We start from the raw sequence: 15,919 nt of genomic DNA on the forward strand, positions 1-15,919 counted from the left end.
ATTTTCATTTTTCTCGTCTGGCTCTGGTCTCATAATGTCTATCTGGATGGCTATGGGGCGTGGGTATATGGTTGATGATCGCGACAGCGCTATGTCATCCCCCGTCGCTGATTTTGACCCCGTACCTAATATCGACTGTGCAAAGTCGGGCCGTCTCTGCCGTCACGCCGTCTCTTTCGTGCAATTGAGTCTCATCTCTGTATCGCAACTCGTCCTTGCAGCACCCCGGCTTCCGCTCCACACATGCATTTGAAGCACGCGCTCCAGGCTGTGACTATTGCTTCCCCTCACACGTCGCGGCGAATGGCACTCAATTTGGAGGAACAGGCTCCTCTTCGTGATCAGTAGTGGCCTCCTATGCCCCTTCCATCTGCACATTTCTCACCATGCTCGCAAATTCTCTCTTAACAAACTCGACATAGGCTTTCCATGAGATCAATTCGCCGCCGATGCCTTCCACCGTCACATTTGGAAACTTCCTGTCCAGTTCCAGAGTGATCCGCACTACCGCGGCGTTTGCTTCATTCACTTTCTCAATTTCCTGCTTGACGGCGTTCTCTTTCAATTTCGCACCCAAAACCACCCGAAACTTTTCGGCCAGAAAGGGCAATCGACGGGGTATCTGGTCAGGTTCAATCACGGATAGGCGACCCAGCATAAGGATGCACAAGGTGCGGATATCGTGGTCATCGGGGATCCCGTCTAGGATGCGGTCAAAGATCCTGGGGATAGGGAGATGCGGGATCGCGCCGGGGCAATCTAGCAGAGCGTACATGGTCGCATACGCAGATTTCCGAAGGTCGAGACCTGCATCTTCAGTGTGTGTAAAGGGCCCAATTTTGACCTGCTTCACAAGTTCGGGCTTGATTTTCGAGTCCTCCAAGACTGTAGGGAGGAGTTGGCCTACATCGGGAATGACGAGTTCTGGTTTGTTATGAATTGCGGCATTGAGTGTGGTGACGGCCAGACGTCGATTGGATAGGTCGTTGTCACTCAGCATCATCTGAAGCATGGGCGTCATGGTCTTGATGAGAATGTTGTTGTACGAGTTGCTGGCTTCGCCCAGCGTGAACCGGAAGGCGGAAATGACAGTGCCACGCACCAAGGGGTTCGGGTCTGCCAGTGCCTTTGAGAGCTCAGGGACGTATGTATCTGGGTCGATCGTGGCCAATCGACCAATACACTCGGCTCCGACCGCGCTGTTGTCCTCGACCTGTGACACTGCGAAGAGTTTCTGCCACAATTCCGCTGCATATGGAGCCATCTCTCCCAAGGAGCTTTCAGAGTGTTCGAGAATCTCCTTGACAGAGTGCAAATAGAGATAGTCAGATGTCGATTCCTGTGTCAAGCTCTGCAGGATGATAGGCACACATTCCGAAATGTTGTTGGAACTCGCACTGCCCAGTGCAATGGCGGCAGAGAGTCGGACTTTGTCTGATTCGGCTGAGAGACAACGGATAAAGGTGTGAATATTCACAGGCGACTTCGGTCCCATCCTGAATCCAACCTCTCCGAGCACCGTCAAGGCCAAGCAGATGGCTCGCACGTCTTGGGACGATTCGAGTTCGTTTAAAAAATCAGCTATCGTAATATTGAGGTTGTCGCCACCGTAGACTAGTAATGTGCCGATAGCTCTTCCGAGAACCATAGTCTCGCCGGTGGTCCCAATGGTGAGGAGATGTTTCATGAGCAACGCTCCGACTCCCTGCTCCCCAATGACTTTCACCAGGAGCAGGAAAGCTCGGAGAGGAGGGCCTTCGATCCGATTTTGCGAAATGGGACACAGCGCTTCGACCAGCTCCAAGGTAACTAGAGCTTGGGGATTGGTGGGGATGATCTTGGACATGATGACAAGTGTTGGAGTTAACAACTGAAGGTCGTTAACGGAAAGCAAAGGCATCAACATGCCTTGCAGTTGCAGGATCGTGGTAGTTTCGTACAATGAGGATGTCACAGGGTTCAAAGCAAGATATTGTAAGGATTCCAGGCAGGAACCTCGGAGAGCTCGATCAGCTTTGCGGAGTTGACTGGCCATCTCGAGGGAAACTTCTTGAACCCACGCAGAACCGATATTATCGTGACTGCTCGCGGCCTCACCGATGCGACCAATTGCTCTCGCACTCGCGAGTCTGGTGGTTTCGTTCTTCAACCTGTCACTTAGGATCCCAAGGCTCCTAACCCTAGCTGAGCTTGACAGCAGTTGAGTGCCCGATGTCCTCGCCATAAGAACACCAAATACCTGAATAGCACGATGTCGCACTTCCCGGTCAGTGTTATTGTCGGTAACGCGGTCGATTATGACTTCCCAGAGCTTCTCAATGTGTATAGCATGGTCTTGGTTGGCAGTAGGCAGCCGAGGCGGAGTCAGAGCCTTGACAAACTGTTCAACCGTGACAAGAGCTTCCGTTGAAACTTTATAGTTTCGATCACGAGCAATAGCTGTGATAGGAGGGATGAGCGCGATGACAAACGGAATCAGCACAGTAGTACCATTAGTCTCCGCAATGGCACTGATCAAAGTCAACGTCTCAATTTGAAGACTGGCAGCTGTTGCGGAGGTGCCTGATACCGCACCACTGGACCCTGAGCTCGACGACGGCTTCAAAGCATCTGCAACGGCATCTTCCAGCTGCTGCAGGTGATCCGACAAGATTCCATTTCTTGCCAACGTTAAAGTCTTGAGCATGACAACTGCAGCCTGCTTCAGTGCTATGCTTGCTTTCTTCCACAACTTTGTAAGTGCCTGCACAATCTTTGGTACCAGACCGACAAGCTCAGCCTGCGACCCCGTCGGTGGGGAGGCTGGGACAATAGGAGGACTGGATCGAATGGAGACGAGACCCCGGAGATCTGGATCCTTCTTGTCGGCTTCGCTGTCTTGCCGTCTCCGCTTGCGAGTGTTGGTAGGCATTGCTGGATTTTCTGAAGAATCGACCCTTGTGAGTGACTCGGACAGACCAGATCCCGTCTTTCGAATCAAAGCGGTGGTAGCTGCAATGACCTCTAACCGGACATTGTCTTCGCGCTCCCCGAATAGCCTAGAGATGAGAACAGGGGCGATCTTGCCGAAGAGCATGCCTCTGTCGCTCGCGGGGGAGCCTGAAATGATGGTGTAGAGGCTTTTGCCGCGCAACGTCGCACTTTCCAGCTCATATCATCGACATCGCTGAAAGCATCGTCATCGTCCAACTCTGCGTACTCGTCATCGTCGTCGTCCTCGAGGGCTTCTTCTGTGATGCCATCATCAGAATCCTCGTCCTCGGGCTCCCCCATCTCGTCGTCTTCCATATCTGCAACGTTGGGGTCGTACTTGAGATACCTCAATGCAGCGTCAATAGCGCTTGGTAGATGGGGTTTCATTTCATGCGGACAGGATCCGAGTAACGCCTCAAGTGCAACGAGGGCAGTCTCTCGCAATTCCTCAACTTCTGGATCAACCTCTGCATCCTCGTCCGACACGGAGGCAACGGGTGAAATCTCTTTTTGACTCAGGGCTTGAAGGACGTAGGGAACGACGTCGTTGAGGAAAGGCCCAAACTTTGCTGGACTCGAGCGGGCAAGAGTCGCGATCGTCGCAACAAGAAATCTCCGGTGTTCCGTAGTTAACTGAGGGTTTCGCAAGCTCTCTGTGAGGGCAGCAACAAAAGAGGTGAGCTGTGAATCATTGAAGTGGACCAGCAACGTTCCTATCCCTGCCAAAGCCCGTTTCTTGACCACGCCTCCAGCCTGCGGACTCTCGATGATGTTCATCACTGCCTTCGCTAATGCCACCAGTTCTAACTCCTGAAGCATTGACCCATAACATTTGATGATTTCGATCAAAACATCGACTGCATCACTGCTGAAGCCTTTGTCTCTCTGTCTCTCTAACAGGCCTGTCGGCAGTTGAGGTGGCGGTCTGCTTGACGGCAAAACCACATGACCGACCAATCTTGGAATCAGAACTTTGCTGACGGCGCCATATGCATCTTTTACATCTTGAGCCGGAGCTTCGTTTGGTTTGGGCTGAGGCATGGCTGCAATCAGAGCCCGTAATGCAGAATTGGGAATGGAGATATCGATGTCGGTATTGGTGAGATCGGTGAGCTTGTCGATAAGAGGCGCAATAGTCTCGCCCGGTATGCGGGCAGCAAGAGGAGCAATGCTGTTCATGTTAGAGTGTATTCGGACTTTGTATATGCTGCCACTCACCATTTCAGAGCCTGGTTCTGGACTTCGCCGTGCGGGTCTGCCAAAGCCTTAAGTAGGCCATCGATGATGCGAGCGGCAGTATGATGGTCGGTCCGTATGTATTCGGAGGAGGGAGACTCTAAGATCTCTGTGAGGTCGCTGAGTTGCATGAAACGAATATCTGGATCGGGGTCATTAATCTTATTGAGCAACTGCGCAACCCCATGCTGGGCCGAACTACGGTCTCTAGCCATAGTGGGCCACTGAGTCGCTTCGGGTGCTATGAGAGAGGTTGGAGGGCAGGTCTCTCAAGACATCGGAATGTTGTCTCAGTGTAGTAGAATTCGCACGTGGAGTTGGCTTTGACTGAATGAGGGGAGAATTTTCTCAAGGCGCAGGCAGACTCGAACGCGGAGTGATGGGTTAGCTCAAGGACTCGCTTGAACGCTGGAATGGGCGAGTGCTAAAGTAACCTATTAACGGAATGTGTGCACAAAGTTGATTGCAGACAAATCGCTAGGAGGTTGTATATACCAGCCAGTTCACAGTCAATCACAGTGAATTGGGAATTGACAAACACCGAAAACCCCCCAAGTGGGATGATGAATCGTGGTTTGGACGCAAGCGGGGAGCCGCACCCAGACAGCAGCAACCAATGACGTTTGGGTGACTCTGATTGGCTGGAGGAGCTTGTTCCTGGAGTCTCGTATGACATGCGGAACTACTTGTGTATAAGTTACTGGGGTGAAGCTCCAAAAGCTTCTCCTCCCAGTATTTCCGGAGGTGTTTTCCCGTTGAGCAACTGACAGCAAACAAAGACCCTTTGTTAAGTCATAACCCCTCTCCTCTAGACTGTTGCAGTACACTATTTATCCTGCTCGCTTTTTCCTCATTTTCCAATGCCGCTACCAAGATCAGCCGCCCTCCGAGGCACCCTCCGGTCTTTTTCCTTCAGACGTGCAGGAACCCAAGCTCGAACCAGTTTCCGCCAAGTTGGTCGGAGGACTTACGCCACTGAACATGGTGCATCAAAGGGCAGCGATATTCCTTGGTCAGTTATCTTTGCGAGAATATCTCCCACCGGTCTCTGACACAGCTTGAACAGGTTAATTGGTTCCCTCGTCGTTACCATCCCAGCCGCAGCTTGGTTATGGCAGCAAGGACCGCAAATATCCGATCACGGCCACGAATCCCATTCCACAGAGAAGCACGAGGAAGCTCCACCCGAGGAGCCAAAAGAAGAAGAGCCATCAGAAGAAGAACCGCCGAAAGAAGACTCGGCGAGCACTGAAGAAGGAGGAAAGGAGGAAGAGACCCAGGATGAAGCCAAGGAAGAGTCATCCGATGAAAGCGGCGACAAAGAACCGTAGGTTCAGCTGCAGACGATGCTGGTCGTTACAACTTGAGCTGGACTTCCAGACTGACACAGTACTTAGAACTCCCAAGGGTACCGCGTTGCCAGAAGATCAATCCAAAGAATCAGAAGAAAAGGGTGCCAAGGACGTAAGTGGACTCCGACGGTGCATGTTTTTGATCTTTAGCTTGCTGACCCCCGACAGGCGCAAGGCGATGTGTCTGGAGCAAACAATCCTTTCATGGGGGACGAGGAGAGAAGCAAAAAGCCTGAGGGTATGGAAGCGACGGCCAAGATTCACGGCACTGTGGACACTTCGCAGCGGTCTAGTAAAGGCCACCACGAGAGCGGTCAAAAGGACGACTGATGCTTGGGTAATCCTGACCGATGGAAAGAACTCGAAGAGATGCTACTTGCATTCAAGTTCGGTGCCGGCAAATACGACATTGTCGAGCGGTTCCACAAGCCATGTTGGTAATTACTGTGTAGAAAAGCAATCTGCGACACAATTATTTTCACACACTCCTTGAGCAACGAGATTTCTCTATCTAGTATCCATTGTGAAGGCCCGGCATAGGGGTGCTGTACGGGTAGATGTGAGAGTAGTACGAAGAATACGATTGATACGAGAAATCCATGAGGGTTGAATTTTCCCAGGAAATTGCTTGTCGGGTCCATTGGCCCTCCAAAGGTACGTGCGAGGTACTGGTCCGTTTTCCGGACAGCCACCGGCCGGATACTTTTGTGGAGGCTGACTGTAATAATAATAAGAGTTGCCATTTCACATGCCCTTTTTGGGTCGCCAGGGTGTCTACAACGCAACTCTGTTTCACCTCTCTGAAGATTGCCTCACAAAACTACAACCTATTGCCTTCGGAACGTGCGGCCTGTCTTTGGCAATATTGTCGGCACCATGGCGCGTCCACGGCGGACATCGAGCAACCTGGGGGGTGATCCCCGGGGAGACACCAGCGCACCCGCATTGGCGACAATGACAGCACGACCGACTGGGCAGATTGTTGTATGATAATCTAACGCCGCCTCCAGGACCGATTGACTGACTCTTTTCAGGCAAATGAGAAGGACGGAAAGCCTCACTCGAAGAGACGGAAAGCAAGGTCGGCCTTTCGAAAGTGGAAGCAGATATCCCTTCGACACACCTGGTTAAACCCTCTCATCCTCACCGTAGCGATACTCATTGCCTACTACGTCGCTCCCGGGGAGCAGAACCCTCTTCACAAAGCGATTTTCTTGTCGTATAATGTCGGGCCTGACTACCCTGGTGGGCCGAACATGTACGGCAAGGGTAAAGCAGATATAGCCTTTGTGGCCTTTTACACGATCGTCCTGAGCTTTACAAGAGAATTCCTGATGCAGAGGTTGATTCGGCCCATTGCGATCAGGTGTGGCATCAGAAAGAGAGGGAAGCAGGCGCGATTCATGGAACAAGTCTACACGGCCATCTACTTTGGCATTTTTGGTCCCTTTGGGCTTTATGTCATGTCGAGGGGATCTCTGTGGTACTTCAATACCACGGCAATGTTCGAAGGCTTTCCTCATCGAAAACACGAGGGTGTTTTCAAAGCATACTACTTGTTGCAAGCGGCCTACTGGGCGCAGCAAGCCCTCGTCCTCATGCTACAGTTGGAAAAGCCCCGGAAGGACTTTAAAGAGTTGGTCTTCCACCATATCGTCACTCTTGCCCTCATCGGATTGAGTTACCGCTTTCATTTCGCTAAGATGGGGATTGCGGTCTACATCACGCACGACATCAGTGACTTTTTCCTCGCGGTAAGGCCCAGACCTGGGAATTGATCTTCTCAAAGGCTAACGGCTCTCAGACCTCCAAAACACTCAATTACCTGGACTCGATCATCGTAGGGCCCTACTACTTTCTCTTCATGTGTGTGTGGATTTATCTCCGCCATTACATCAACCTCCTCATCTTGTGGGCGACCCTCACCGAATTCCGAACCGTGGGACCTTTCGAGCTGAACTGGGAAACTCAGCAATACAAATGTTGGATTAGCCAGATCATCACGTTTTCCTTGCTCGCTTCCCTTCAAGCCGTGAACCTGTTCTGGCTGTTTTTGATTCTCCGGATTGCCAAAAATTTCGTCTTCTCGAATATCAGGAGCGATGAACGCAGTGAGGACGAAGAAGAGGATGAAGAGATTGAAAACGCGCCAAACGGAGGAAAGAATGCTTTGGAGAATGGCAAGGTCGCCGGGGATAAACCAGTTGTGCTGGTCAATGGGAAACCCGTCGAAGGTGTATCTAAGTCGGATGGAGTGCGGGAACGGAAGAGGAAGGGCTGAGGGCGTGAAGGTCAGACAACGAAGAGTCTGAGGTGCAAAAGAATCGAGATCTACTGGGCGGTAATGGGCATGTACGAGTAGATAGGGACGTCCAAGGATTAATTGTCTACCAGCTTTGAATTGCTGATGTAGAGAAAGCAGAACTTAGCAACGGTAATTTTTCTGGCGAAAGATGTTCGACTTGGCCATGCCACCCACTTGTTCACTCACCTCATGCACCATGCGCCTAAACTCCCACACTCAATACCAAGGTCAGCCAGTCGTAGTCAATCAACTCCCTTCTGCGCACCTTGCCTCAATGCACAACCAGCTGGCCTTCACCCATATTGTATCCTAGGATCAGAGCCTGGGACCAGACTATTCTTTCACACCTCGACCTCGACCTCGACCTCTGCTTCTGGCAAACCTCGCCATCCACAATGATGCAGTGAGTTGCCTGAGCAAAAATGAAGCAGAGACTCGCTTTGAGCGGACGTCTATCCGCAGGTGGATTCACAGCGCCACGTTCATGACAAGAGTGAATTGAGACGTACCTCCATCTCAAGCTCAAAATCTCCCACCTAGCCACAACTCGACGCAAATTGCAGCCCACCTCCACATCACCCAAGACACTCAATCAGGAATGACCAGCACACCCTCTTCTCAGCGGGCGCTCGAACCCTTCACACCATATGATGCGAGGCTTCTTCGAGATGATGCCAGATGAGCAGACACAGAAACAGGAAGACGCCGTGTAATTGCAAAGTACGCGTCAAGATCCAGGGTCGATGCTGGATCCTCCTGCTGACATGTGGAAAGACGTTCCAAGATGGACTTCCGGAATACCGCCGGAGAAAGTAGCAGGCTTCACCACCTCTCGTACATCAGCTCGACATGTGGGGTAGACAAACCACAGTTTACGAGTGACTGCGTACGAGGCTCAAAACCCCTTCCAAGCATCACTGGCGTCATGTGGAGAAGATTCCGCAGCTTCCAAGGCGTCGAAGCTGCTTCTACTGGAAAGACGAAGCGCGACAGGTCTACAGGCCAATTGTTTGGATCACAAACCCCCGAAAGCGACTTTGAGATATCGGTCGCTCCGTTACTAGAAGACGGACCAGTCTTACCAGCAGACACTGAAGATCTGCAGCGTCCAGGTGTCCCCTGGGGCATCTCACAGTTGAAGAAGATAGGGCAGGGCGAGACCGCTCGGCAGTTGAGATGACCAGAGAGAGTTTAGACACAACCATCTGCTTGACTCTTACCCCATCTGTACGAAGGTACGCATCAGTTCAGAATCCCTTCACGACAAAGATCCCCATGGCAGGATTGTCTGCCGTCCAACCCCCGTCTCATCTCCCGGGCATGTTTGTGGGCTAGTGGAAGCCCATCAGCTCACTCTCGATGGCCACAGATCGTGGGGCTAGCGTGTGGGGCATTCTGTTGTTTTGTGAGAATGGGGAACCCCCGACGATGTCCTAGAACATGTGTGGCAGCGTGGAGGAGCAAGGACAATGATTTTTGTTCAGGACCGCCCTGAGTGGCATGGCTGTAATGGGGGTTTCTGGGGAGGGCTACTCACACCTTCTTAATCATCCATTCTTTTCGTCAAACGATACCTCAGTTGCTCTTCACCAGACATCTCTAGCAACATGGAGATCAAAGCAACCGACGACGGGCCGTTGACGAAGTCAGCAGTTGTAACTGCATGGCAGTTCGTAGCGGCCCATCCCTTCGTGATCCTTTTCCTGCTGCTGTTTGTACGACCTCTATGGAGACGCTACTCCTCCCCTTTGCGACAATTCCCTGGCCCGTTCATCGCCTCATGCACCAGAGCATGGAAAGGTGGGTTTGACCAAGGAAGAATAAAGAGAGACCTTTCGACTGACCGAACTATGCAGTCTGGAGCACTTGGTCGGGCCAGACCGAGCAACATCACATTGCACTTCACAAGAAATATGGTAATTGAAGCACCTTTTCAAGTCCCTCGACAGTGCTGACTCCCAACCAGGCCCAGTCGTGCGCATTGCACCAAATGAGGTGTCTTTTGCAAACCCAGAAGCTGCAATTGAATTGTTCAAGACAGGAAAGGGTTTTCACAAAACAGACTTCTATGGGGTGTTTCCGCCGCCCGAGAATCCGGATATTTTCACCGAGACTCGAGAAGCCGTCCACGGGGTCAAAAAACGATATGCAGCAACTCCTTACAGCTTGGCCTCAATGCAGCAATGCACACCTCGGATCGAGGAGACCGAAAAGCTCCTAATATCCAAATTGGACGAATTTGCCGACAATAATAAGATTTGCGATTTTGGTGACTGGCTTCATTTCTTCGCTTTCGACGTGAGTTGGAGATTGTTTCCGCTCGATCGGTGATCCAGATCTGATTATTTGTTGTTTGCAGGTCCTGGGTGAAGTCGCATTCTCCAAGAAATTTGGGTTTCTTGAGGCAGGTGTCGATGTTGACCGCGCTATCAAGACCATCGACAATTCCCAATGGTATAACGGCATCGTGGGCCAGGTTCCGTGGCTCGATTACCTTTTCCGACGAAACCCGCTGTGGAATCTTATTCCGTTCATGTCCAGCAAAAATGCACTCATCACTAAGACAGCACTGGGTCAACTTCAGAAACGTCAGGGCCCTGATGGGGAAAAGGTCGAGTATAAAGATCTCCTCAACAGCTTGATCGTGGCGCAGAAAGAACACCCTGAAGCCCTAGGTCCAGGAGACGTATTCGCAATAGCACATGGCGCCATCTTTGCGGGCAGCGATTCCACCGCAAGCACCATGCAAAGCTTCTTCTGGTACGTGTTGTCCAACAAGAAAGTTTACGACAGGCTAGTTGGAGAGATCTTGTCCGCCAATCTGTCCGAGATGGTCACGTATAATGAGGCACAGAATCTGCCCTATTTCCAAGCCTGTCTGAAAGAAGCCATGAGGATTGCTCCTGCTGTCGGGCTGAATATCACGAGGAAGGTGCCTCCTGGTGGTGCTGAGATTGATGGTGTTAGATTACCTGAGGGCACCGCCGTCGCTGTGAACGGATGGGTGTTACACAGAGACAAGAGTGTCTTTGGTGACGATGCCGAGGTATACCGACCGGAACGATGGCTTGATGGCGATAAGGAAAAGGTCAAGATGATGGAACGATGCATGTTCCAGGTGAGTTCAAATGCCCTAAATCTCAGATCGAGACGTGGTAAACCAGAGGTTAACTTTACGTTGTCAGTTCGGAGGCGGATCTCACGTATGCATCGGACGACATCTTGCTCTCCTTGAGATGAACAAGGTGATCCCCGAGCTTCTTCGACGTTATGACATCCAGCTGGTCAACCCTGGAAAGAAGCTTGAGCATCACTCAAGCTTTTTCGTGGTGCAGTGGGGATTGTTGACTTATATGCGGTTGCGAGAGAAGTCATGAACGCGGCTAGAGTTGCAACTCTCGAGCAACAGATGGAAGGCTTGTAACCTAGCGATTGTTGTATTGTGGGCACTTGCCAGCAGGATGACCATGTCGGCACAAGCGCTATGATGGAGGGATATGGCCTTGATAGTTTCGCAATGAGGGAAAGCATATTTACAACGTTTGTCAGGATGCTATTTTCGAGGTGGGCAGGTTCGACAGTGGGGCGCCATCACACCAGTTTTTTCCCAAGGACAAATCTGAAAAGGATGAAAAAAATAATCAAAGAGTTGCCATCTTGAATCTAGACATTCCCACCTGTTAGCAGCAACGATATCAATGTAAGATGCTAAGGACTGGGGGAGAGAGTATGTTGAAGTTGGCAGTTGGTTGGGGATTTGACGCCAAGACCGAGGTGTTTCACGTGATTACCACGTGCCAGTGAGAAACTCTGTCCCCACATCTCAGACATATAAGCGGCTTGGCATCTCGGCGACTTTGCTGCTAACGTAAGTCGATCCCTCCAGGGCGCGCCACTGTCCAACAAGCGCCACCAACCAACAAGAAGAATAATCCAGAGTCATTTCGGCTCAACGAGTAATAGGTGATTACTCGATACCCGTCCAGATTGGTCTGCCTGCTCCCTAGTTAGGTAGCCGTGATAATGAATAGGCTATCCCGAACGAGGACTCCGTCGCGAGATGCGGCGACGCCGCCACTCAGAGATTGTTGGGCATCTTCTTGTACAAGGCACCAACAGACCCCTGGTGAATGTGTACATACGTGGCGAGACCATGGCCGCGGATAAAATGTGGGTCTCTTTACGTCTCCGCGCGTCGGCAATAGGTTGGTGATGACGACACCTGGCCATGTTGTTCTGGTCGCTCGCAGGACCATCATTTTCGCGAGAATGCAACCCTTGTCTTGACAATTCCTTGCCTGGAAGATACCATCGTCTTCACTCATCGTCAATGTAAGATGGTTGTATCTCGGAGGGTCATCCCGGTCGTCAAGGCCGACTCCACAAAGCCTGTGGACTGCAAGTTCAGTGTCAGGATACGAGCATGACATCTACGTGCCATAGAAAGACCCAGAGGGTCGACATTTTGATTGCTCGAGCCTCGAATGCCCAAGATTGCCTGGAGCGAGACTTACTCTCGAGCCTTTTGTCTGTCAGCCTATTTGTTGTTCCGTTTGCACAAACCTTCACGCCGGCGACTCGTGTGTTAAATAGGCATTCTTGGGACTTTCGAGACCCGTGACTCATCATATTCAGGCTTCCGGATGATGGAGGCAGGGAGCGACGCGTAGATAGCCTTCTCAGAGACACCTTGTAAATGTAAACTGCAGGAAAACTTCTCCAAGCATGCGGACAGTGCAAGGATGAGGGAGGGGAATGAGATAGCGGCACTGAGTATATATGTGGTCGGGGATGTTGAAGCACTTCCTAAGAGGCGCAGTCCCTATCTAATTGGCGGAAATGAAAGTATAAGTAGGAATTCCGACACATTGAGTCCTTCATGATCCCAGGAGTTCATGGCGTCTTCTGGTGTGGTACATTGCTTGCCCCAAAAGTACCCGTCCCACTGAGTGCATGAAAGAACCAAAGTGCCTTTTCCTCATTCGATTCGGCGGAGAAGAAGTAGAAAATGGCGGGGTCCAAGGGATAATTATCTTACTCTCATTTACTCCCTCTTTAAGAATGCTGAGTCGCCGAAAGGATGAGAAGAACGGTGGGTGTGACGGACACGATCTAGGACTCGACCCACTGAAAAGGCTGACCAATCGGATAGTGATCATGTGACGCCGGCCCGGAAGGCTCCCCTCCACTTCAGGAGTCAATCTCTTTCATTCCTGCACGACAAGTTTGACATTCTCGTCCCATCTTCAAGCCTGGCTCCGGTCGACAAGTCCCACGTCTCTTAAAATGTAAAAATCGACTTCCCATCCATGATTCACACTGTGTGGAGGCGTTGAATTGCCTGGCCACCTCAGTTGGCAGGTGGCCCTCTGGGCAGGGTCGATTAAATCGGTGGACGCCAGATCATTGGCTGACCAGGCCATAACGCCCTTCAGGCACAGATGAATGAAGGGAGGCGGTGCACTGAACGACCCTGGCCTCGGATCTATATATTGCTGCTCTTTCTCGCCCTGATGCATTGAGTTCGACACGCAGCCCAGCATATCGCCCTCCTTTGACCTAACGAACCCCAAACACATCAAACACTTCTACACGATGCCCGCGCAACAAGGCACTATGCTATGTAACGCATGTACCGACCTGATGTCGGTGGTTAAGACACATCCACCAGGTAGCTGGATCGGCACCAAGCCAGCACTCTTTGAACATCCAGTGGGGCCGAATGAATGGGCTGGCTCTCACCACATACATGTGGGCGACTTCTACGAGGCGGTTCAGCGAGGGTGTTACATCTGCTGGACCATCTATAGAGACTGCAGTACCGAGCTTCGAGAACAATCGCGTGCATTCCGCACGTTTTACCAACTCCGTGCATTGGACGCGGATGGCACCTTACCTCACCTAGAGGACCATTACGAGTTAGAATTTACTACCGAGATCTTAAATGGAGAGGCACCCATCGCTAAGCAACAGGTTTTTGATTGCAGTGGCCTTTTCAAAATCCTCCCCAAAAATGGTGATTGTTCCCCCGCTGACCTACCATCAGTTCTTTGACTGACCCATCTTTCTCAGAGATATCTGCATCGGGGGAACCACTCGCTTTAACACCAAACACTTTTTCGGGCAAATGTAAAGACCAGGTTCGGCAGTGGCTTGACAATTGTCGTGTCACGCACGTTCGATGTAACCAAGACTGGCGAACCGGTGACGGTTCTCCCGCCCGCTTATTGCGTATCGACTCAGCATCTGGGGACACGTTTCGGTTAGAGGCCTTTGCAAATAACACTCGACCTCCCAGATATGTTACACTGAGTCATTGCTGGGGAGCCGGAACGGCAGTCACGTTGACTACAGAAAATCAATCACGCTTAACGACAGAGTGGTCTCGGATCAACTCGCTTCCAAAGAGATTTCAGGATGCTATGGAGATTGCCAGGTGGATGGGAGTTGACTACATCTGGATTGATGCGTTATGCATCATTCAGAACTCTCGGGACGATTGGCTTGCGGAGAGCACAAAAATGGGCGATATTTATACGAACTCGTTTTGCAATATTGCGGCCACGAGCGCCGACCCTCAACAAGGATGTTTTACAGAGAGGCTCGTCTATATGGTGGAGCCATATCCCTTACCAAACCCCCAACTACAAGACGGAGAAAAGACATATGTCATTGGTTACGACGACTTTTGGAGCAACAGCCTCTCCGACACGGCTCTGCACACCCGAGGGTGGGTTCTTCAAGAACGCTTGCTAAGTCCACGTACGATCCATTTCGGGCAGGAGCAAATCTTCTGGGAGTGCCGGTGTGAGATGGCCTGCGAAGCATATCCTGATGGCATCCCCGAGCAGTTTCACAACCGGAAAATGCACGCTTGGAGGCAGGCAGACAAAATCCTCGACCCAGCCTATAAGCAACCCTCGGAATTGTCCCTGTTGTCGAAATATCTACCACGATTTCTCTCAAATTGGTTCACCACGGGCTCGAAAGTGGATGATCCGTATTGGGTATATGAAGTTTGGAGCAGGATCGTCGAGGCGTACATGGAATGCAAACTGACCTATGGCGAGGACAAACTCGTCGCGATCTCGGGTATTGCCCAAAAAGTCGCCGAAGCCACAGATGAACGATACCTTGCTGGGCTGTGGGACAATGCCATGCTACCTCAGAGTCTGCTCTGGTGCGTCTTGGGCCGAAGACAAGCTGACGGTACTCCATCATTGAGAAGTGCTTCAGCAGGAGAACCCGACTATCGGGCACCATCCTGGTCTTGGGCGTCACTGGAAGCCAAGGTCATCTGGAACTGGCCCGCCAAGTGTGAACAGATTGTCATCGACGTTCTGAGCACAGACATCGAACAGCCTGAGGGAAGCAGAATGGCCAAGGTTTCCTATGCACAGATGAAGATTCGAGGCGTTCTGGTCGAGGCTTGTCTCCAGGTCGCAAGTCGGGATGTGGATGGAGAACCCGAAGAGGACGGACTCTATACGTTGGTGCTCAACAGTCACGCCCACTCCGATGACGTGCGACATTACTCAATGGATCCCACCATCTACCTCGACACCCCGATGATGCCAGACTCCGATTGCATGGATGTATTCCTACTCCCAATTTGCACACAGTGGCAGGGACGATCTGGAGTGGAGGCAACAGCCCTGGCTGGCCTGCTGTTGAGAAAGGTGATATCGACTACAGGCGGGACAATGTACGAGAGAATGGGGATCTTTGGGCTGGACCACGATCAGGCTCACGCGTTGTGTGGCTCTCGCCCTGACGAACCCCGGTCTATCGAAAATGCGTTGAGGAGGATGAGGCGAGAAGATCTATGTCTCATATGATGGAGGGCAACATGGGCACTTCAAGTTTCATTCTCCCTCAGACTGAAATGCTCCATACAGTGCTTCATGCTGGATTCTGCATCTTCCTCTCCCATCACCTGGACCATTGATTTTATATTTCTTGGGCAGGGGTGTTCAGGGGGGAGAGGGCAACCATGGGAGGAAAAGTTTGTATGGTTATTGTATTTTTACATATATCTCATGTAGCCTTAGCT

The 15,919-nt window shown here is 51.4% G+C and overlaps 6 protein-coding genes across 6 annotated transcripts; 5 read left to right on the forward strand and 1 right to left on the reverse strand.

The window, feature by feature from the left end:
• Positions 1-355: 355 nt before the first annotated feature.
• On the reverse strand, positions 356-4,424 carry AYO21_00715 (hypothetical protein; the record flags this gene model as incomplete). Its single annotated transcript, XM_022650705.1, has 3 exons — positions 356-3,140; positions 3,200-4,144; positions 4,192-4,424. The coding sequence occupies 3 exons, from the start codon at positions 4,422-4,424 to the stop codon at positions 356-358; spliced, it is 3,963 nt and encodes a 1,320-aa protein (XP_022516708.1).
• Positions 4,425-5,069: 645 nt separating this feature from the next.
• On the forward strand, positions 5,070-5,891 carry AYO21_00716 (hypothetical protein; the record flags this gene model as incomplete). Its single annotated transcript, XM_022650706.1, has 4 exons — positions 5,070-5,221; positions 5,276-5,536; positions 5,607-5,673; positions 5,730-5,891. The coding sequence occupies 4 exons, from the start codon at positions 5,070-5,072 to the stop codon at positions 5,889-5,891; spliced, it is 642 nt and encodes a 213-aa protein (XP_022516709.1).
• A 546-nt stretch (positions 5,892-6,437) lies between these two features.
• AYO21_00717 (hypothetical protein) lies at positions 6,438-7,842 on the forward strand (the record flags this gene model as incomplete). The annotated part of the gene is made up of 3 exons (XM_022650707.1): positions 6,438-6,545; positions 6,596-7,315; positions 7,366-7,842. The coding sequence occupies 3 exons, from the start codon at positions 6,438-6,440 to the stop codon at positions 7,840-7,842; spliced, it is 1,305 nt and encodes a 434-aa protein (XP_022516710.1).
• An 808-nt stretch (positions 7,843-8,650) lies between these two features.
• AYO21_00718 (hypothetical protein) lies at positions 8,651-9,046 on the forward strand (the record flags this gene model as incomplete). The annotated part of the gene is made up of 1 exon (XM_022650708.1): positions 8,651-9,046. The coding sequence occupies one exon, from the start codon at positions 8,651-8,653 to the stop codon at positions 9,044-9,046; it is 396 nt and encodes a 131-aa protein (XP_022516711.1).
• A 427-nt stretch (positions 9,047-9,473) lies between these two features.
• On the forward strand, positions 9,474-11,243 carry AYO21_00719 (hypothetical protein; the record flags this gene model as incomplete). Its single annotated transcript, XM_022650709.1, has 5 exons — positions 9,474-9,666; positions 9,723-9,782; positions 9,833-10,164; positions 10,226-10,984; positions 11,052-11,243. The coding sequence occupies 5 exons, from the start codon at positions 9,474-9,476 to the stop codon at positions 11,241-11,243; spliced, it is 1,536 nt and encodes a 511-aa protein (XP_022516712.1).
• A 3,045-nt stretch (positions 11,244-14,288) lies between these two features.
• AYO21_00720 (hypothetical protein) lies at positions 14,289-15,704 on the forward strand (the record flags this gene model as incomplete). Its single annotated transcript, XM_022650710.1, has 1 exon — positions 14,289-15,704. The coding sequence occupies one exon, from the start codon at positions 14,289-14,291 to the stop codon at positions 15,702-15,704; it is 1,416 nt and encodes a 471-aa protein (XP_022516713.1).
• Positions 15,705-15,919: the final 215 nt, after the last annotated feature.

Source organism: Fonsecaea monophora (genome assembly GCF_001642475.1).
Source record: "Fonsecaea monophora strain CBS 269.37 chromosome Unknown Scaff3, whole genome shotgun sequence".
NCBI lineage: Eukaryota > Fungi > Ascomycota > Eurotiomycetes > Chaetothyriales > Herpotrichiellaceae > Fonsecaea > Fonsecaea monophora.